This window comes from Hyalella azteca, unplaced genomic scaffold (genome assembly GCF_000764305.2).
Source record: "Hyalella azteca isolate HAZT.00-mixed unplaced genomic scaffold, Hazt_2.0.2 contig13563, whole genome shotgun sequence".
Classification (NCBI taxonomy): domain Eukaryota; kingdom Metazoa; phylum Arthropoda; class Malacostraca; order Amphipoda; family Hyalellidae; genus Hyalella; species Hyalella azteca.
In genome coordinates this window covers 188439-210858 of record NW_025943479.1, presented here as the reverse complement: position 1 = coordinate 210858, position 22420 = coordinate 188439, and the positions used below count along the sequence as shown (strand labels likewise).

At 39.3% G+C, this 22420-nt stretch overlaps 1 protein-coding gene across 1 annotated transcript; it reads right to left on the bottom strand.

The window, feature by feature from the left end:
- Positions 1-3378: 3378 nt before the first annotated feature.
- LOC108671789 (WD repeat and HMG-box DNA-binding protein 1) lies at positions 3379-20630 on the bottom strand. Its single transcript, XM_018159366.2, has 16 exons — positions 20607-20630; positions 14543-14631; positions 13261-13372; positions 12999-13144; positions 12549-12646; positions 12178-12362; positions 11712-11777; positions 9738-9989; positions 9139-9370; positions 8347-8486; positions 7930-8117; positions 6477-6577; positions 6175-6327; positions 5264-5511; positions 4710-4844; positions 3379-3591 (listed from the first exon to the last, which is right to left on the bottom strand). Exons 2-16 carry the CDS (start codon positions 14617-14619, stop codon positions 3379-3381), a joined length of 2346 nt encoding a protein of 781 aa, XP_018014855.2. The 5' UTR covers positions 14620-14631; positions 20607-20630.
- Between the last annotated feature and the right edge of the window lie 1790 nt (positions 20631-22420).

Here is a 22420-nt window from a genome sequence, read left to right as displayed (position 1 = left end):
CAAGAATTGTAACAAGCAAGTTAGTTAGTTCAGTGGCCGTAGTTGCTAGCGCTTCAGGTCGAGCTATCTCGCGCCGAAAGGCACATCGGACATTATTGGCTAGGGGTAGATTACATCACTTGTGCGGTGTTGTGCGGATCATATGTAGTCAAATGCATTGATTGCCCTCAAGTACTCCACGAGTCGGTCAACATTATAGTTCCCTCGCTCTGGTTGGGCCAAAATACTTTTCAGGTTAACGTCGGGGTTGTCTTGGCATAGGTAGGGGAAAAATTGCCGCCGGGCATCACCATAAGACGGACATTCACAGAGGAAGTGGGTTACGGTCTGGGGCACTAAGCAGTCCATGCAGTAAGGAGCAGGTGCGCGTTACATGAGATGGCCATGATTGATTCTTGAGTGTCCATGAGTGATTCTTGAGTGTCCAATGCGGAGACGAGTGAGGCATACCTCTACCCGGCGTACGCGGTGGGACGGTGATGGCCAAGGCCTTATGTCCTCTTTAATTTTGCGGAGTTTGTTATTTTCAAGGTGTGTCCACTCTTCTTGCCACTCGTCCAGCAGTTTCTTGCGAAATATTGGGTAATAGTCTTGATGGGGAACACTTTCATTCCCGTGCGGTGTCTCTCTAGCCGCCGCATTGCGTGAGAGCTCGTCCGCGGCTTCGTTGCCTGCCACCCGAACATGACCGGGGACCCAACAGAAGGTAACTGTCTTCTGGCGTGCAGAGAGTCGGATCAGCCATATGTGTATGGTGGTTCCCAACGGATGCGGCGAGTTGTAATGTAGGATCGCTTGGATTGCACTCATGGAGTCGCTGAAAATACATATCTCTGTGTCTGTGCTCTCCTTGGCAATAGCGATGGCACACAGGATGCCGTACAGCTCTGCCGTAAATATTGACGTCGTCGTTGGCTTAGGAAATTCAATATAAAGAAGGCCATGTGTCCACGAATGCCACACTCGTGTATGGCGCGAAGAATACCGAAGTGCCAGGTAGTGTCGTAAGCTTTTTCCAAGTCGAAAAACACACCGACAAGGTGCTGCTTATCTCGATACGCGGAGAATACATCAGTTGTGAGGCGAACCAGGGCATCTGTTGTTGAGCGAGCTCGGCGGAAACCAAACTGCTGCGGTGACAGTTGCTCTTCATGTTCCAAATAGTTCGTTAGTCTCACGTTGACGATGCGTTCTAACAGCTTACATAGGCAGCTTGTAAGGGCGATCGGTCTATAGCCTGTCTCTTATACACATCTAGATGTGTATAAGAGACAGAGGTACGGAAGAGGACGAAGCCTCATGCCGTTTGGCCGTACTTTCAATTGATTTAGATCGTTCTCGCGGGCGTCTGGCATTGCGAGACGATGATCGGCGGGGTGCTGGGGTCGTTGAGGGTTCGGGGGAGACTGGTTTTTCTGTCGGCGTGGGGGGGGAGGGAGCAACGACTTGGTCCACAGGTGTTGGGGTCCCGAGCTCCTGTGCTACACCAGCAGGTGTAACACGTTGGGGCTCCAGTGATGAGGTGGTTGCTGCATCATCACGATTTTCTTTTGTGGTCTGTCGTGGCTCCAGCACGCGGTCAGGGCCACGGTTCTTACGAAGTATGGATGCGTAAGTGGTGCCCGGTCGTGGGACAATGGCACTCGCTTGACGCTTTGCGTCTCTATACATTAGTTTCTGTTTTACTTGTATTGCCAGCGTTTCCTGTTCAAGTTTGTAGTGATAGCAGTCAGGTGATGATGCTTCATGGGGGCCTCCACAATTAGGGCATCTAGCCGGTCGGAGACACGGCAAATCATGTGCATCTTCAGAGCATCTGGGGCATATAGCAGTTGTCGCTCGGCATGTTTTAGCTCCATGGTTGAAGTGCTGGCACTTATAGCATCGGCGTGGGCGAGGGATGTACTCTCTCACAGCACAGCGGTGCCACCCGATCTTCACTTCGGTTGGGAGCTTGCATGTTGCGAATGTTAAGACATATAACGGAAGGTCCACCAGGGTTCCATGTAACTTCTTCTTCATTTGGTAGATTGATTTCACGTTATAGTGGCTAAGATGCTCTTGTAGTTTTTCGACTGAATATTTAGGCTCATTTCGGTAGTAGATGGTTCCTTTTGTTTCATTCAGTGCACCGTGCGGTTCGACGGTGACAGGAACAGCTGCTAATGACTTTATGTTTAGTATGGATTCACTCTGAGCTTTACTTTGTACTTCCACAATGAGGGCTCCGTCGCGGGTCTCGTGCACATTTTTGGGTTCACTGCCCAAAGAAAGGACAAGTTGCCGGTTGGCCAGAACTACGTCAATGGCAGCTGGGCTCTCACCCGTCGTCGACGAGACGCGGAAGAAGTGAGGGTAATCTCGGTTGTGGGCTTCTAGGGTTGGCTGAGTTTGTCTCCGTGTTCCTCGTTTAGAATTCTTATTTTGTCCGGCCCTGCCAGAGGCCTGAGGGCGCGGGTTAAACGGCTCCAGTGTTGTGATCAACATGGAGGTAGGAGAGGTCAAGGTTGGTTCCGTAGTGAGGGTCCGGGTCGTTTCCGTTGTCGGGGTATCAGGTACGAGAGGCGCATTCAAAGAGGTCATTTTCCAGGTCCGGGTTGTATGGTTCGTCCGACGCGCTGAGCAGGCACCCGTGTATCTGCCTCCAACAAGGGATCCCTGGTGTCAAGCACACGTAGTCTTGACGGGAACACTCGTACGCTCGGATGTAGCTTTGGTTGTCGTGGGCGCAGCAGGTTGTGCGCTTGACTAACGTTGCAAGACAGGCGCCACTCCATCTGCGCGGTGTTTAAGCAGCCCCCCGCCTGCCCAGGAGTCCCGCAGCTAAACCTTGCCACGCATGACTATTGAAGCTAGCGGGTCGGGTCTAGGTCCCCGCCAGGGTTCGTCAATCCAGCGAAAGGTCTTTGCGTATCCGTAAGAGAGCCAGGTCGTTACCAGAAGGGCGTTTTGCCATCTCTGTTAGTCTGGACTCTCCACCCGAGCCACTCGGCCATGATAGCATCTGAGACCGCACAGCCTCGGGTCTCATCGAGACACGCAAGCCCCCCCCCCCCCGCCACGGGCGAGATGGCACGGTGGGGAACTTGCCAATATGACGTCTGCATCCGTCGTAGAATAAACAAATTGCTTGACGTGTTAAATGGAACTATTAGTGATTAGTTCCATTGGAACTAATAGTGATAGGCAGTATATTGAATTGAAGCATGGCCGGTAAAACAATATTACGCACACAAGGACTATGATCAATAAATAGTACTAATACCCAACTATTATAAATCATACGGCAGATTAAAATATTATTTCTGTCATTTTGACTTTTGAGGAACACCTACAACATCCTGGTTTTAATTGCACCAAACAAGCTTGTTGCAAGCATTAGACAGTACAAGTATGCCAACCATCATGAGACTTGGTGATAGAAGTAGCAATACGATATCTCACAGCAAAGAGTTTGATGAGCGTGGTCTGCAGCAAGTGCTCTGTCTCATCCTGTTCCTCCTCCTGCAACTGCGGGGCCAGCTGCAGCCCACACCGCAAAACTGTAGCTTCCATTTCACCTTTCTCACTCGCCCCGTCAAACACTGGAATCTAAAAGATAACATTTGTGATAAATATAGCACTGTACATAATACATATTGGAACTACTTCAAGGGCAACATTCATTCAAATACAACATTGTACCTTGAACCCTCATTTGAATTATTCAAAAAAGCACATTTGCAAGGAAGTGATGGAAAACGCAAAGATAATGAGGAAACTCATGACAAAACCTATTTAGCCAAAACAAGAATGACTTGAATCTTTAGTCCAGGTATTTCAATGCAAATACCGGGAGAAATATATAGAAACATGACAAATTTTAATATAAAACACTAATAGATGAATTAGTAAGAAATTTTCATCAAAATAATTAAATATTATTGTTTGACATTATTGAGTTTTAACAATTGAATTCTTCGGTATGTAATGGGTTCAAAATAATGAAAATTTTAAAAGCAAAGAAAACTACACAAAATTCACCATATTTCTATTGAAAACGTTTCCAGCGCCATCGTCAGTTCGAAAAATCTAGAACACAAATACAATCAGAAAATAATGCAGCCGAAATTAAACGAAAAAATACTAAAGTTAAAATCTAAATTTACCAACAAAAGACAGAGCAATGAAGTAAAAACCTATCTATTCACAATTTCTGTTGGATACGAGCTAAAGGCGGCATTTAAACTAGGCTTCTCTTTGAAAATATGCGATGATTCTAAAATAAATAAAAATAAAGCCTGGTTTAAATGCCGCCTTTAGCTCTTATCCACTAGAAATTGTGAATAGATAGGTGTTTACATTATTACTGCCTTTTGTTGGTAAATTTTGGTTTTAACTTGCGTATTTTTTCTTTCAATTTCGACTCTTATTAACTTCTGATTGTATTTGCGTTTGAGGTTGTTTGAACTGACGATGAAGCTGGACTCCGAAACGTTTTCAATAGAAATATGGTGAATTTTTGTGGAGTTTTCTTTGCCTTTAAATTTTGAGCAAATTTGCAATTTTTAAGTGATTTTTTTTCTTTGTAGTGAATTTGCGATTTTCTAGTGACTTTAATACTGGTTTAAATTAATGAAAAACAACTATTTCAGCCTAAAAATATCTTAATTTCAGCGAGTAAGCATAATTAAGAAGAACTCTAGAAATATATCCAAGTTTAGGCAGACCTTGAAGTCAGTGAGTGAGACATAGGGTGGCGGCACGAGCGGAGGGTAGCGGCTGCCCCGACATAGAACGCTCCGCACTTTGCATTCTCTTTCACTAACCCCCAACACAAAATGGTGGTCGCTGCGTCCTTGTACCTGAAGAATAACTTCTAAAAGTTTTTTTTTCTTCACTCTTACATTTCACACAACAACAACATACAATGGTTATGGTTGTTGGTTCATAACAACAATAGGTTATGTGTCAACCAGCATAAGCTTGACGAGTTGCGTATGCAGAAACTAGTTACTCGGCGCATTAGCATGCTAATGGTGATTTATACGTTTCCGAATAAAACAAATGTCCATAGCAATTCAACATCATCAGAAAGAAGAAAATTAGATGATGCAGCAAACATTGATGAGCATTTTCACCCAAAAAATACCAAGATTAATCGAACTACTGGTTTTATGAAAGCCTTTCTTCAACTTAAAAATTTGCCAACTCAAAATGGGTTTGAGTCAGAACAATGAAATCAGTGGTATTGATGATAAGGGAATACATGACTCATACTAACCGTTGCCTTAGACGCAAGTATGATGGTCCAGGAGCCGGGGTAGTTGGGGTGCAACATGCGCACATACCCAGCGCTGTCCACGACTACAGGCGTGCCCTCGTCTGAAAAGCCTGCCCAGGACACGAAGCTGCTGGGGCACAGAGCAACGGGCGTCGCAACAGGCACTAAGTGGGTGACACGCTGCCCTGCAACTGTTGGCTTCTCCGTGTTCAGGACCAACATGTTGATTTGCTGGTCACCTCCGCTCCCTGCATACAAAATAACTTCGTGCCTAAAATGTAGGTTCAATACATCAGTACTTGGTACAGCATCGGCGTGTGAAAGTATGACTGTGGATTTAAATTAATAAACTTTAGCCTAATGTTCCCAACTCATTGGCGAGAATTCGGCTTCAATCGTGCGATAAAATGTCTACTCCCCATTAGCATGTTGGACTTCAACTTTGTTCTATTTGTAGAGGAAGAACGCTTGCCCCCCATCAGTTGGTGATATTATTTTTAAAGATTGTTTTTTTCTTTCTTTCTAATTTTTAATTTTGCTAAAGCAAGGCCTGAAAATTACAACATAACGTTAAACAAATGCATTTTGTTCAGGCAATGCATTTAATCTTGACTTATCTAGCAATTAAAATATGGATACTGCTGGCTGATTACATGAACAAAATCGAGATTCTCATCAAAAATAAACCGACGAAGTTAGAGTTGATACTTGTAAATTAAAATTCAAACGATTGTAAATTTAAAAGAACAGTACAGCAGCTACAATTACATGCTTAGAATTTTAATAAGATATATATAAAAAAATTAAAGTTAACCAGTTAATTAAAAGAATTAATCTATTAATTCTTATTTAAAATTAAATAGCAGTCCAAATGAACTAAATGAATAATAGTAAATTAGCTGAGTACGCACCGACTGCAGCGTGGTAGAGCAGCATGAGGTGATGCTCGTGGGCAGCCATGCACACCAGCGGACCAGGGACGCAGAGCACGTCCAGACTCACGCCACCCACGCTCAGCACGCGCACGATTCTCTTGCTGCTTGCAACGCAGACAACTTTATTGCCTGAAACACAATATTATAATCAATATATTACTCAAGAATTGCAGTGTATCAACACCAAAGTGAACAATGATGAATTATATTTCGGAATAGATATATGAATTTCAACCCCATTGAATAATCTAATTGTGTGGCAACAGTAAGGAACTCACTGCAGGCGACGGCGATGCAATCTTCGCCGTCAGGGAGCTCCACTTGCCAGTCCTGAGCGCTGCCTGACGAGCTAGCAAGCAGCAGCTGCACCCACGCGCGACTATCGCGTTGAACACGTGCGACACCGTCAACGTGCGACACCAAGAATTTCGACACCGTCAAGGTGCGACACCAAGAATTTCGACACCGTCAAGGTGCGACACCAAGAATTTCGACACCGTCAAGGTGTGACACCAAGAATTTCGACACCGTCAAGGAGAAATACCAAGAATTCCGACACCGTCAACGTGTGACACCAAGAATTTCGACACCGTCAACGTGAAACACCAAGAATTTCGGCACCGTCAAGGTGCGGCACCAGAAATTTCAGCACCGTATACGTATGGCACCGTCAACGAGCGGCACCAAGAATTTCCAACAAGGAGGGGAGTATGAAAAGGAGGGCGTGATAGAGAAGATAAATGATACCAGGTGGGATAATGAAATGAAGTATCAGCGGAATAGATAACAACATGAAATTCCAGAGCATTGAATTATAGTCCATGAACAGCGTGTACAGAAGAGAAAAAAATATGTAAAAATTATATGTGTTTGTAACCGCAATTACAGGAACCACGCCAAACACGATAAATGATGAGAAAGAACAAGTTACAAGCTCCCAGTACCATGATTTTCATCAACATCCACCAAGCCAATGGAATGGCCGGTAGAAGTAGAAGATTAGGTCCAAGTGAAGTGAAGATAGCGCGATGCCAACATTCCAGAGGGAAGAGGGAGAGAAAAGAAAAAAGACGTTAAATGCATGAACAAAATTGAATATGCTCACGAATACATAAATTATAACGTCAGCTTACTAAAGACGTAATCATGAGTTGAGCAGGCCCAGACTGAGGCTCCGATGGTATCAAGTTTACAACTGAACAGCCCCTAGAAAGGCCGTTGAGTTTGTGGGTGAGGTCTTCCATGAAGCAAGGAGAGGCGTGTCGGGAGCACTCGAGCTCCTGCCACGCCAACACCACCATCACCAAATTCTAGGACGCCTATCAGATCTCACCTCTACACTCAAAACTGCACACCATTTTGTCTCCAACTTAGAAAATTTTGATTACTTGAAATTTCTTCACTCAAAAACTTGGACATGAACGCCAAAATTTGAAAAAAAATTTCAAGAGTTGCATTTATGAAGCAAATAATACAGCATTTCACAAAAAAAATGAAAATGTGTAATAGCAAGTCTGATGTAAGTGACAAAAAGTGCAAGCGTAGAGGTAAGACCTTGCGTACATGAAGCAGGATACCACATGGAGCTCTACAGTGCAGGTAGCTGCTACTGAACTCAATCATGGAACGCATGTCTCATCAGGTCATACAAAACGGCAAATTAATGTTTCACTAGAGTAAAAAAATTTTTCATTGCATATTTCTTCAAGTTAATAAAAGAAATTTCCCAACCTTGGTGTGTCAGCTGAAGCTTCAGAAGCCAATACAAGGGCTTGATGAGAGAGCCCAGCAATGCTGTAGCCAGAGTGTGCATTGGGGAGATGAATGCTGTGGTGCAGGCTGCTGTCGTGGAATTCCACTCCAATGCTGCAGTCTTCTTCTAAGTTGTATTGCTTGATTACGCCAACCTTATTCCAGATCTGAACAACAAGTTAATTGTATGTGAATATAATCACCTTGAGAAAATAACTGTGGGAAAACCAGACTAAATTCTTACTCGATAAGTATTACGACGTAAATGATTAATGATAACAACGTTATTATCAAGAATTACCAAACAATCAGACCATGAACTTTTGTCATGCCAATAGCACAAGGAAATGTCAATATGAGCTCGTGTTTGTTGTTAAATATGCATGTGAGACATACCATGTATCGCTGAGAGTGGTGTTCTGGAGTCATGCTAGGAGTGAAGCAACGCTGCAACTCAGCAACGGGAGCAGCAACTACTGCAGCTGCAGCAGGTATTGCAGATTGCTCGACAGACGGCGCAGAGGCTTCAGTTGTAGCTGGTGTGCAGACAAGCAAGATTTATTTCTCAACCGGGACAGTTTTAAGCTTGTGCTGCGGAACACATCTACAATCAAAGGCTAAAAGTTGCCCATATAAATTTATTGTGGCACTCACTACACTGTTCGAAAAAAAAAAACTGAAAAAACGGTCTTAACGGCGTTTTGGTAACCAGCCCACCCCCCCCCCCCACCATGAAAATAAACCGTATTGCCGTTTTTACAGATTTACACGGGTTTATATTGTAAAATTGGAATAAAAACGGCAGCGCGGTGTTTATTTTCACGTGCCGGCCGGTTACTGAACGCCGGTAATACCGTTTAACGGTGATTTTTGCTAACAGCGTAGGGTTCCAGACAATTTCACAATTTTACCAGGCTAGTGCTTCCTCACTCATCCAAGAAATTAATTTAAAAAAATTAAAGCAAACGTTAAGCATAAAATAAGCATAAACTCAAAATAATGTAAAAGATAAAAATAAATGATAATATATATGACATTATATATATGCTAACACTAGTTTATTATTACTCTAAAACATAATAAATGTGACCGATTCAGTCCACAGAAAATATAATCATTTAGAACTTGAGAAACAAATTTTCCATAATGAAAAAAACTAAAAAAATTAAATGGCAACAAGCACCAGACCTTTCTGAGAAGGAAGCCCAATAAAAGTGCCATGTTCATCGTCAGCAAAGCCCATCTGGGATTTTATCTTAGCTAGGGAGATGTCATTATCATCTTGCAGGTCATCAGTGGGGTCCGATAGAGCATGGTTTTCATCGTTGATGTCGTCCAACATGTTATCAAGAGCCGCATCCACTTCAAGAGGGGGGAAAACGTCAGATGACATCGCAGGAACACTCTTCCCAGATGATGCCTGTAGAGAAATGATGTATGAATCACTTAAAAATGGTATATACGTTCTAATCGCCAAGGAATGACCAGACATTCAGGAGCAAATATACACAAGTTAAAAATAAAAATCAGTCCTGGTGGATATGTTAAAAGTAGATATATTTATGCATAGATATATTAATGCAATAATTGAATCCATATCAATTCAATTATTCTAATTTAAATTTTACCAGTTAAGAAGGGAACAACCACCACACCAATGTGCGATTATGAGAACGCAGTCTGTAGAAAATAATATAAAATATTCAACCTGGACTTGTGTTTTGAAATGAATTTTATAAAGCATAAACCTCACAACTGCATAATGACAATTTCATGTAGTCACATACCCCTTTGCTTGCAGTTTGGTCGTAGTCAATATCAACAACAGTTCCAAGTTGTCCATTGGCATCTGTGAAAGCAAGTTCCTTCTTGGCATGTACATTTGGGTTCCACACAAGCGCAGTGATGGCCAACTTCCTGGGATGTTGCACCGACAGCACTGAGGTGCCGGTTGTGTAGTCAAACACATTAATGCAGCCATTGTTCGTAGCCATTGCTACTAGACTTCCACACTTGGACACCGTCACAATAGACACAACCTGCAAGAAAACAAGAAATAATACTTCTGAGTATTGTAGATCACAGCCGCAAAACCACGCGTTTTTGAACTGCAGTGATGCCTTTCGATTCGAGAAAGTTTTGTTTTTGGTTGTTCAAAATAAGAAAACTCGAATTAACAAGGAATTTTTGTAGAAAGCATAATGAGAAATTATTTCAACAGAATTGGTAAACAATATAAATCAGAACAAAATAAAAAGTGCTTACAGAGAAGGACCATGCATGACAGAAAAATGGCAAGAAAATAATGTCCACTGAAGGCCACATTTGCAGGAATAAATAAAGTTTATCCTCAGAATGTTATTAAATTGGGTGTCAATTAGTTTTTAAATTAACAGGTAGCACTGTGAATAGTTAACGCATTTAATATTCATATTAGATGGCAGAATTTGCTTGTTTATACACGTGTGATTAATAACCAGAAAATTCATTGATTTAAATTATCAGAGTCGAACAATTCTTCAAATGGCGATGGTTTCAAAGATGCTTCAAATGCAAAAAATATTCATTTTCAAGTTACAAGAAGCATTAAATATTGAAATTTTGGTGGAAATAAGTACATAATACACGTAAATAGCAAACAACAGTAAAATTTTGAACCAGAAAAATCACTCTGAAACTCTCTCAAAGTTCAGACAAATCCAGTAGTTCTGAGATAGAGCCCGAGCGCAATCCGTAGAGATAAGGGGTTCAGCCATCATCGGTCGGACGATGTTGGGCCACTGCTTGATGGCGATGCTGGTGGGTTCTCCAGCACAATGCGAGTGATGGTCTGGTTGTCTCATGTGGTTCACTTGCCCTCCAGTTTCAAGGTAGCTAATGAGACCGCGGCACTATGTCCTGGTTGTTAGTTCTACGTAGTCCAAATCATGAAGAAGTCTAAAACCTTCTTTGAAGCAAAATTTAAAGACTACATCGGGGTCTCAGATAACTCCCGCGTTTTTGCAGGGGCCATTGTTGCCTTTAGTTCGGATTTTGACGTTGTCAAGGGTATCACGAAGCCTGTCAAATTCATCAACAATCTTGAGGTGACGTTGCTTGTTTGTAATGCTTTGAGACCTGGTCTGGTTGTGAGCTTGTCTCAGGTGGCAAGAGAAACTGCTGTTTAATGTCGTAGTTGTTACTGCAATAACTCGAATGTAATCCATATAATGAAGTCTACAACCTTCTTTGAAGCAAAATTCAAAGTTTCTTGTAACTTGAAAATCAATATTTGTTGCATTCAAAACATTCTCACTTCTCAATAAAGTTAAAATAGTTCCTGAAACATGCCTGTCGATGTACCAACGTCTTCTGAAGAATTGCTTGACTCTCTAATAATTTAAATCAATGAATTTTCTGATCTTTAATTGCATGTGTATAAGCATTTAATACTAATGTAGAATATGGAGTAAACGTCAAACTGAAACCTTGACAAGTCAAAGTATATTCACACGGAATGAAACCATAAGGTTTGAAGGATTTTAAAATTTTCTAAGATCACAACATAAAGTTCAACAAGTTTTCTCTAAAATTTCATATGAACTGAAACTAATAAAAATTATTCACCATTGTCAAATAAAATTTAAAAAAATTTTCAACCTAAATAATTCAACTAAGTAGAAGACGAGTGTTATAATATGACCATCTTGAACAGTTCATTTAGTGGATGAATGCAAGCCAATAAGATGTATAAGGGAAAAATTCATTGCAATATTACTCACATTCTTTGGGTCATCCAACTTGAAATGCCTCTCAAGCTGCCATGAATTGCGAGAGAACACATTGACCTGCAAGCAAAAATAACACATGGAATTTCTTTCATGAAAATTTGAATACAAGGCATCCATTCTTTCTATTGAAATACTACTGGTCTTTTTTATTATATTTAGTTTCATACTAAGTGGCGCTGAAATATTCCCCATTCTTATAAGTTGACTTCAATTAATGGGGAAAAAGAATACAATGCTTAAGCTTGGAAGACTACAATCCCTTTTTCCGAGCACAAATCACCAGTTATTTGCCTTTTACAGCAGTCAAATTTTACTATGGCACAAGCAAGGATATAATTAGCAAATATTTAGAATCTATTGTATTTAACTAGGGAACTCCACTCAAGTACCACCCAATTTAAATTAATAGAATAATTTTTACTTCTGAGAGTGAATAGATCTAGGCATCATGATTTACCTTTTCCGCAACGGGGATTAAAAGATGGCCTCCAGAAGGTGTAAAAGTAGCTCGGCAAAGTGTAATAGATGCAGGAAATCTGTTGCTTGTGGGATGCAGTCCAGGAAAAGTTTTAACGCAAGTTTCTGATGCTAAAAACCAGACTTTGACTGAACCATCACAGGAGGAAGAAACCACATACTCTCCTGAAAAATGACAAAATTGTTGACAATCTTGCAGGTGAACACACACGTCTATCTCTATATATTCTAAAATATTTTAAAAATTACATGAACATGAGAGTTTAAACACCATATTTGCATGAAAAATTGCAGTATTGACTTACTAAGACCCTGTATTTATAACGTTTGTCTTGAATTATGCCTGTTTACCTTTTGGATCAAGAGCCACTGACAGGATTGCAGAGGAATGGCCTTCTAGCACAGTATCAGTGTTTTCAGAAATACTGTGCACACGCACCACCATATCACTGCAACAACATTGGTGGTTGAAAAAGGTTATGGAAGTCATAAAATCTGCTTCAAATGCCCAGGATCAGACATGATGTACACATAACAACTACGTATATAGCGATTACAGCATTGAATAGAACAGCGTAAGATATCAGAGTAAATCGATTTTATTTGTAAGTTTATATTTGTTACAGATGGCAGTGACTTTAAAGTCAGCAGAGGGATGAATTTTGAAACAAAATTAGGCAGGCCACAGCATCTTAATCATCCTTACTAGCCCAAAATTTAAATAATACCATAATTACCCAATTGAATTAAGTTTCAGAGGATCCAAATAAATTTCAAGCAGTATAAATGAGTAGGCTTTACCTGCCACCAGCAGCGATTAAATTTTCAGAGATATCCAGGCACGTTGGATGAGCAGTGAACCGAGTGATAACACGTCCTGGTGCTCCATCTTCAGCATCAAAATATTGCACACAGTTGTAGTCACATCCAACCACAATGTTGGGGAACTGGCCAAAAAATGAGTAATAATGATAAATAAGCTAAGCTTATAGACACTTAGAAGTAGTTTAGTTTATATCTTTCTGATATTTCATTTTAAAAAATGCATTAAGACAGCACTGACCTGGTAAGCAACAGCATGAGCCTGCTCTCCAATAGCATGAGTGACACAGTCATCATCATCAATGCCCTGGAATATTCTAACTTCCCCATCTTGGCCACAAGTTATCAAGGACCTGTAAAACCCAATATAATTTAGAAGTCATGTTTAATGCTTCTTAGTTCAGTAATATGCGTTTAAAAATTACTTGTTAAAGACAACACTTCTAAAGAATCCAGTCTCTGATGTTACACATGTACTATGAATTTCTAATTTTATTTTCATATATTAAAAAAAGTAGGTAATTTTTGAATATCTGTATAGATGCAAAAATAAAAATTTTCAAAATTATTTATTCTGTCAACTGCTTCATGCATTGTCTCCGACTTAGCGCAAGTGTGCAAAACTTCAGACTGATTGGACTGGTAGAAGTGTTTTATATATTGATTATAAGATTTGTAGCAGACAAACAAACAACAAGAAGTGAAGTTAAAGAGAAGTGTTGCTAAATTGGGCACTATCCTAATATCTTAGGCAATATTAATTCTGATAGATATACCTTCAGAAAAATCTGCTGATGACAATACCAAGTAGTTTCATATTCTAAACATATGAAGATAATGAAATAATTTAAAGAAATTTCATGGTTATCTTAATAGATGATTGCAATGCTGACTAAGAAGGCTGCTCACCCTGGACCATTGACTTTTGAAGGCAAGCATAGATTAAAAAAAAAATTATAACACAGTGGATTACAACTATGAACAATAGTGAATCATGATTGGCAATACGTTGTTTAGTGAAAACCTAACTTCAATAATTGAACTTTAAAGCATGATTATCAGCCTAAGGCTTTTCTGCAGCACCTCTGGCACTTGAGTTGCCACCATAGTACTATATTTACCCCCACCAACAAAAATGATTTAATGATAGTTAATTGCATTTTTTATTGCACCTGAGTAGTGTGAAAAATTTAACAAATTTTAAATCTACTATTGATAATTGAAGTAGTATAAAATCATCTCAAATGAGATTCTTTTATCTGGATGGAAAGCAGTGTAACACGTGTCATTGAAGGTAGGTTTAAACAAATCTAATAAAGATTCATATCAAAACTAATTGATTAAAATTCTACAATCAAATTTTCTTTGGAGTGTATTCAATTAAAACAAAAATTCATTTAATATAATGTTAACCTTTTCCCTGGAATTCCCCCAAAAAATGGAAATTTGTTTACCTATCAGCATAAACTCATTAACAAACTCAACCAGAAAACTTGCAAACATTTCCATATGAATCAACATACTTGCCATCAGCAGAGAAGCAAACATCTGTGTGGCCCTCACAATGAGCATACCGTGTGGGCCGAAGCTCACCTCCCATATCTCTGTAAGCCTGAAAATACAAATGAATTTGGTAATTTGTGTAATTCATATTTAAAATAAATTTAAGCATAAAGATGAGTAAATATTACTTTGATATCCCTAGACTGACTGGATCTGATTTGAATACCTGTCATCTGGAAAACAGCTAATTTTGTCCCATTGAGTAATTGTTACTTGTACAGAGTCTAGCATGGAAAACATTTACATTCAGGGTCCCAACTAGAGCTTTCCTGCCATTTTCAGAACAACATTTCTGCTAGATAAATTCCTTCTCATCTAGTTGTTAACAGAAATGCACAATTATGCCATAAGATTCATAAATGCATTAAAAATTTGTTAAGTTGGAGCTGCAAGATTTTAGAAATAAGTAAGTAAATTCCAATACTGTACAGAGTTTGATCACTAAATCGTGAGTCTTTTACTAAATTAGTAGAGAACTAGAAAAAGAAGTGCCACATAATTTGGCTGGATGGAAAATTTACCTGCCTTCACAAGATATTATGTTTTGTTATCAAAATTGACCATTGAACTTTCTAGCATGATTATAAAAAGCTTCTAAGGTTTAATTATGCGGCAATCAAAGTATCAAACCTGCAAACTGTAATTCAGAGAGACCATCCTTTATGGTTTTTATTGACAACTGGCAAGTTGAGTGCAGAAGCTGCAAACTGCTGTGGCTGCAGTGTGATGCCTGATAGGTGATGGCACAGCATGTCAGCAAGTTTATCAATGTTAACAGCATTGAAATCCATGCAGAAACATAAATTTTTCATATTTTTAGACTGAATTAGGCACCTAAGGACTTGAAACCACATTTTGTTAAGGCCTTTTACTTTCAAATTACTCAACCGAGCTGCTGGCGCAGATTGCTGCCAACACTGCACACACATTCTTGACTAAGGTGATCAATTTTAATAAATGATTTATATATTGTGTAGACTCCTGCGTCTCGAAATAATTTTCTTGAAACGAACCGGGACAGACGAAACGAGACGAGAAAATTCCGGGAAAAAATAACGGGACAGAGGGTAAAATTTGTCCCGGAATAAACGCATGAACCGAGACAAGACTTCTGTTCCGGACTTTAAAACTTGTGTCCCGGTTATTTATGAACCGGGACGAGACAGACAGATTTGAAACGAGACATAACGATGCAAGACGTGATTTGTCTTAATTATTAAGGACAAATTAAGTTTTTCAATTACGATATGAATTGTTTCGACAACATGGGTTGAAGAATGACAAGTTAGCCATTTATTGCTAATAGGGCCATGGACAGTTACCAATTAAATTGAGTTAATTGCAGATTTAGCAAAATTTGTCTGACTAACTGACATGGCAGTTGGTTAGTGGTTCGACAAACACTGCAAACCTGTCGATGTATGGCTGAGTATTGAGTAAAAAATGTTACCCTTTAAGTCTTAACTAAGGCTTCCTTGGCACTTTATGGAAACCGTATGAGTACGAGTCGAATTCATTACGTGTTCGGAATGAGTTCAGGCACCACAGAGCGCATTGGGGCGCAGGGTCTAGATTAGTCAGCCAATTAGTAGACAGTGGAGTGGAGTCCTGGTAAGATATTCCTAAAAATACTAAAGCTAATTTTAGATTATCTCTGCCTTTACAAAAATTTTATGCTAAAAATCCAGGAAATCTTCACAATTGCGCAGTTTCCTGAATTGTTATTAAACACTTGTTTAAGGGGGGTATCGCCTAAAATTTTGGATTTTGCCTTTTCCGGTTAGAAGTCTCATCTTAAAGCTGACATTCTGACCTATTCAATGGTACCATTACCATCGCTGAACGTTTGATTTATGCGTTCACGACATATCGATAAAGGGTTAGGGGTGGTGGAGTTCTTTAACATTTATGATAGGGGGAAATTAGCTGCTGAACTCTTAAATAGAGTGTCTGCTTGAGCTGCACTTCAGTTACCCGTCTGGCGTCATATGGGGTGGTGTGCATGCAGTCGTTCCCACCATCCTTGACTGGAATTGAGCTCCAGTAACGTTTAGTCTTGTATCCCTGCTACATTCAGTGACTTCCGATGAGTGTGGGACTTTGTCAGGCTTTACTGAAAAGTTAACTTATTGTCAAGGCAAACCTATCTCTTCCTACAGTTTTCAAGCTACAGCATTGAAAGATATACCATTCGATTTGTAAAGACTATACCTTTCGAGCAACGAAGCCCCTCTTTTATATTTGTGCATAGTTTGGATTGAAAATGGGGGGGAGGGGGGAAAATCAGAAGAAAATGAGAAGAAAATGGGAAAATGCGGGTAAAAAAGCTCAGACAAAAATAAAAAATCGGGCTGTGTTACTCGATTGGTATGGTCTTTACAAATTGAATGGTATTCTTTTGATGCTGTAGCTTGAAAACTGTAGGAGGAAATAGATTTTTAAAGTACCCACTTTTCCCGTTTTCTATTAATTTCATGTTTTCTTTGAATTCTTACGAAAAAAACATACTAACAAAATGTGCTTGTAATTCGGTTTTACATATATGTGGGAAGTTTCAGAAAGATCCGTTTGTAAATGTGGAAGTTTTTCTGGAGGGAATACCCCCCCCCTTAACATTATTTAGAAAGGACACACATGGATATTTCGAGCTCTGTTTTGAAGATCAAACTATTATATTTTTTCCAACTTAAATTTTGTTGTATTTTAAAATGTTTTTGATATTTCTTTCCAGACTTTTTTTTTGAAGGAGAATGATCAAGACAAGATCGATGAATCTGATTCTGTGATTGAGCTGGAGGCAAATCAAAGTCTGTCCAGTCAACTGATGTCACCAGCTACAGGCTACAGCTAGTATGGCCTCCTCCAGACCATCATAGAACACAATTTTTGGAAAATAAATAACGTGCTTTTCCATTTTATTTGCCTGTCAAGATTAAGTACCATATTAAACCACGACATTTATTTGTAGCAAAAATCATTTCAATTACCAAGCTCAAATCAGAATAGTAAAAGGATAAGTCTCAAGTTATTACATAAATGTATGATGGTAAGCCAAAGTTTACACCACATCAATAATTGTTTCGTCTCCTTATTTCTCGTTGTCTCGTTAAAATGGCTATAAATTCCGGGAAATTTTAATATACCTATTTTAACCAGGATGTCTTGTCTTGTCTCGGTATCGTCCCAGAATTCTTACGGACAGTTGAAAATTGTCCCAGTTTTTATTGTGAACCGGGACAGAGCCTTCCATTCTGTCTCGTCTCGTCTCGGATACAAAAAAATACCAAACACAGGAGTCTAATATTGTGTTTAAAAGTATCTTGAGTTATTGATCGCTATTTTCATTTATTAAGGGGGGTCTACCCTAAAATTTTCGGATTTGGCAGTTTTTAGTCTCATCTCAAAGCTGACATTCTGCCCTGTCCAACGGTACCATTGCCATCTCTGTACGTTGATTTATAATTTCAGGACATTCCATGAAAGGGGGGCGGGTGGGAGAGTTCTTCAAGTAATTAGATAGGAACTAATTAGCTTCTGAGTTCTTTAAATATAGTGTCTACTTGAGTTGTGCTGCAGTTATGTGTTTAGTCTCATCTTAAAGCTGACATTCTGGCTTCTCTAACGGTACTACTACCATCTCTGTACGCTGATTTTTATGTACACAACACTTCATGAAAGGGGGGCACGGGGTTAGTTCTTTCAGTAATTACATAGGAACTAATTCGCTGCCACAGCACTACAAATGCAGTGTTTTTGTGAAGTCTGACTCAGTGTGCCTCCGGGCTTTGTAGGGAGAGGTGTGCATGTAGTTTCTCCCATCAACCTCGAGTGGAATCAAGCTCCAGAAATGTTTAGTTTGGTATCTATGCTACATTGAGCGCATTTTGTGGGCTCTGTTGCGCTCTCTTCAACATTCACACTTATTGTCATGGAAAACCTATCTCCTCTTAGAGTTTCAAAGCTACAGCAATGAGACGTATACCATTCGATTCGTAAAGACCATATATATACCTATCGAGTAACAAAGCCCTTTTTTTAGATTTGTGCATAGTTTGGATTCAAAATGGGGGGAGGGGGTAAAATTTGAAGAAAATTAGAAGGAAATTAGAAAAAAAACAGGAAAATGCATATAAAAAAACTAAGGCACAAATCAAAAACTGGGCTTCGTTACTCGATTGGTATGGTCTTTAAAAATCGAATGGTATATGAGATAATTCATCTGGCAGAAATCTCACAGTTCTGGAAATGACAGGAAAGCTCTAGTCTAGTCTAGTTTGTTGTAGCTTGAAAACGATTTCTACAGTACCCCCTTTTCTGTCGGTTTTCTATGAATTTCATGTTTTCTATTAATTTTTTGAAAAAATCATAGGAACAAAATGTGTTTTTTTTTTTTTGGTTTTACATACATGGTGTAAGTTTCAGAAAGATTCCTTAGTAAATGTAGAAGTTTTTCTGGAGGGTAGACCCCCCTCAAGTACATGTTAATGTCACAAATTCTTCATAAAAGTTGTATCCCCATATTTCCATGCTTTGTTACAAGTGAAATTCATCGCCTTAAATGATAATTTTCAAGTAAAACCTGAAAACTTGTAACATGAATTCTCCATTACCATTCTCTATTATAAGTCTTCAGTAAAAAGTTTCCTATAAACTAAAGCCATAAGAAAAAATATAATTCAGTATGCACTGCAGTGAATGACAGAGAGCGCCTATTTTCTTGTCAAACAAAAACGTGAAGTCTTAGATGGAGAGACATACAGACAGACATGATGAGCACAATAGTGCATTTTTTCCATAAATGAGAAAATGCACTAAAAAGAAAAATGCAAAAAGTAATATTCATTCTAGTAATAGTAGAATGAAATTAGTAATATAGAATGAATTTTATTTGTTTATATTCAATAATAGTAGATATTAATTATTCAATTTTATAAAATTTAATGAGGAGTGAAGCTCTGAAGCATATTTCAAGTCTACAATTGCACAGATTGCAGCACCAGCAGCAGCAAGTCAAGTCCCCTAACAGATTGCAGCACCAGCAGCAGCAAGCAAATAAACTACCTAGGTACCTACTTTATTGTCTAGTCTATTTTACTATTAAAATAATAATATCAAATTCTGTTCAGGCACAGTCTGTTAAAGCGTTTGAGCAATATATTTTCAATTAATAATTATTTATTTATTTGGTCAACAAAATTGGCCTACAAAATTGCTTCATCTTGTGATGTCACATGCAGGTATGGAAAATATCTACTTGCCTGTACTTGTTGAGCCATGACTGGATTTTTAGAATTGTGGTTTTGTTCATTTGCCAGCCATGACTCCATTTCTTTGAGCCGTGAATTCCATACCTTGACCATGAAGAGCCATTTACAAGCCGCAATTTTATTTACAAAGTCCTGTGCACATGTTACCGTACCCCAAATCTGATTTTACCCTAAAACCAGTCAAACAGCATTTGTCTTTACTCAAGTAGAAACTGAACATGTAATAATGCAGTTTGACCACTCTGAAGTGACCGCAACTATGCGATATTCAACAAAATGTTTTGGGTTGACTCATTATTATTGTGTACTGCGGGATATTTTGACAGTAGTGTTGATATACTGCGGATTGTGGAAGTTGTAAATTTTATGAAACATGTTTTGCAAAATGCAAACCACAATTTTTTCCAACAATCAAAAATACATGACGTTAGAGCTACAAGATTTCATACTTACTGAAATTATATGATATTAGAGCCACAATATTTCAGAAAAAAAGTAGTATTTTCCCAACTTTGTCACCTGTGATGTATCACGGCAGAGCACTGTATCTTAGCCCCCTATGGCTCCACCTTGGGTGGAAAGCTTTTTTAAAAGTGAACTTCCATTTCTAGAATTTTGCACTGCCTGACAGAGCACTGTATCAGTAATCAGTGTATCTGAGGAAAGCTTTTCACCCAGGGTGGACAGCTTTTTTATAAGTGAACTTCCATTCCTATAATTTCACACTGATCATGTGTGACATCACCACAAGCCCCACCTCAGTAGTCAGTAGTCCATGTTTGCTCTGAGACGCATTCTCTAAGCCACTATGCAGAGGGTGGATGCAGCGTCGGCAATATATGGATTTTTAAGCCCAAAGCGTCGCCGGCCATTTTAAAGATTGTAATCCATCCAACGTACCGGAAACCTTACTTTTTTTCTAAATAGTTGGCTGAAGACTGAGAAATATATTAAATGCAAGAATTTCAATCTAAATGTGTCGGCAAGATCTTCTGAAGGCGAAAATTTTGCCGATAATGCGTCGCCGTAGGTCTTTAAATCTTTGTTCACTCTCTGCACAGTGGTCTCTAAGTTCCAACATCCAACCTGCTTTCGCAAATCCTGATAGTGGTTATATTTTTTATTGTGATATTGTCATCATTCTTACATCAAAGTTCTAACATCTTGAGATTATGAGATACATGTTAGGAAAAATATAAGCAACTAGCCAGCATTTTAAAGTTTTAAAGATACTACAGTTTTAAAGATACTATGCATTTTTGTGGAGTTTATTTTGCTTTTAAGTTTTTAATGGACAAAGAAGTGAAGTGAGCTTGAAATTGTAACCAACATAAGTAAAATATGTTACTGCTTCATTCTTTGTTTTTTAACTCACTTTGTGAATTTTGATTGTATTGTATAATTGTATTTGCTTAGGAGTTAGGCATTAGTGAATCTGGTCACTGGGTGGTTGCCGCCTGGCTGGTGGGTGCTGTGCCAGACTGCCAGAGTGCCAGTATCACTGACTAAGCCTAGGACTAGGCCAAGGGAGGCTGGCCTGGGTCTGGACCGGATTCCGGCCGTTTCCGGGACCCCTTTGCAAAAACCAATAAAGACCTACAACTTGCTACAAGGCTACAATCCTACTATTCTAGTATTCCACTATGACCTCCCAGCCTTTGCACAACTTGATTTTTGTTGAAACTTTGTTTTGTCTTGCCACTTTAACTCCAATTTGAATTTCTGTCACTGGTCACAATCTCACAAAGACTGAAAGAGGTGGTTGTTATGTGACTAATGTGCAATTGAATTGTGCAGACTGTGAAAGAAGAAATAAAAGAATTAGACACAAGCGTGGAAAACGTCTACTTTAAGTTTAAGGTCTGCAACTAGAGCTTTCCTGCCATTTCCAGAACTGTGAGATTTCTGCCAGATGAATTATCTCCTACCTACCGGTATCTAATTGGTAACAAAAGTGCATGATCAGGCTGCAAGATTTAAATTGTACTAGGTATAAAAAATTTGTCATGTTGGAGCCACAAGATTTCAGAAACAAGTAGGAAAATTACAATCCTGATTAGGCACTGATTATTTTCAGAGGAATTTTGCCAAGCTGCATCTCATGATCTGAGCAAGTATTATCCCAGCCCCCAGGCAACATAAAATCACAGTTCTTTTTTTTTTAAGATAGCTATCACCCCCTCTCAGTCTCAAAGTTGTGATGAGGTTCCAACTTCCAAGGGAGTGAAAGCCTGAAAGGTTCTCCATATTTGAGCAAAACTCCCTCCTCTGGTTGATGAAGAGCATACAGTACAGAATGAAGTGACCAATCGTGTCTTTTATGTTGCAGGTTGAGGTAGGTCAAATGCTAGTTAGGTGTGCTACAATTAGCCAAAGTGGAACGGGCCAAGTGGGCTTTCACACGGTCACACCAGCATGGCCAAGCCGCAGACGAGCCACAGGCCACAGCACATTCAATTGAGCGTGGTAGTGAACCAAATTCCACGTAATTTAACGTTGCTCTCAAACCCAGCTTCAGGCAGCTTCAAGGTTCCCCTGCACGACACCTCCTCTGACCTCTTCTTCTTCTTT

Coding starts and splice junctions, on each gene's coding strand:
- LOC108671789 (XM_018159366.2), bottom strand. CDS start 14,619: ATGGGAGGTGAGCTTCGGCCCACACGGTATGCTCATTGTGAGGGCCAC. Junction 13,145..13,260: donor CTCATGCTGTTGCTTACCAG/GTCAGTGCTGTC, acceptor TTTTTTGGCCAG/TTCCCCAACATTGTGGTTGG. Junction 6,578..7,929: donor GCTTCAGCTGACACACCAAG/GTTGGGAAATTT, acceptor TCAACGCGATAG/TCGCGCGTGGGTGCAGCTGC.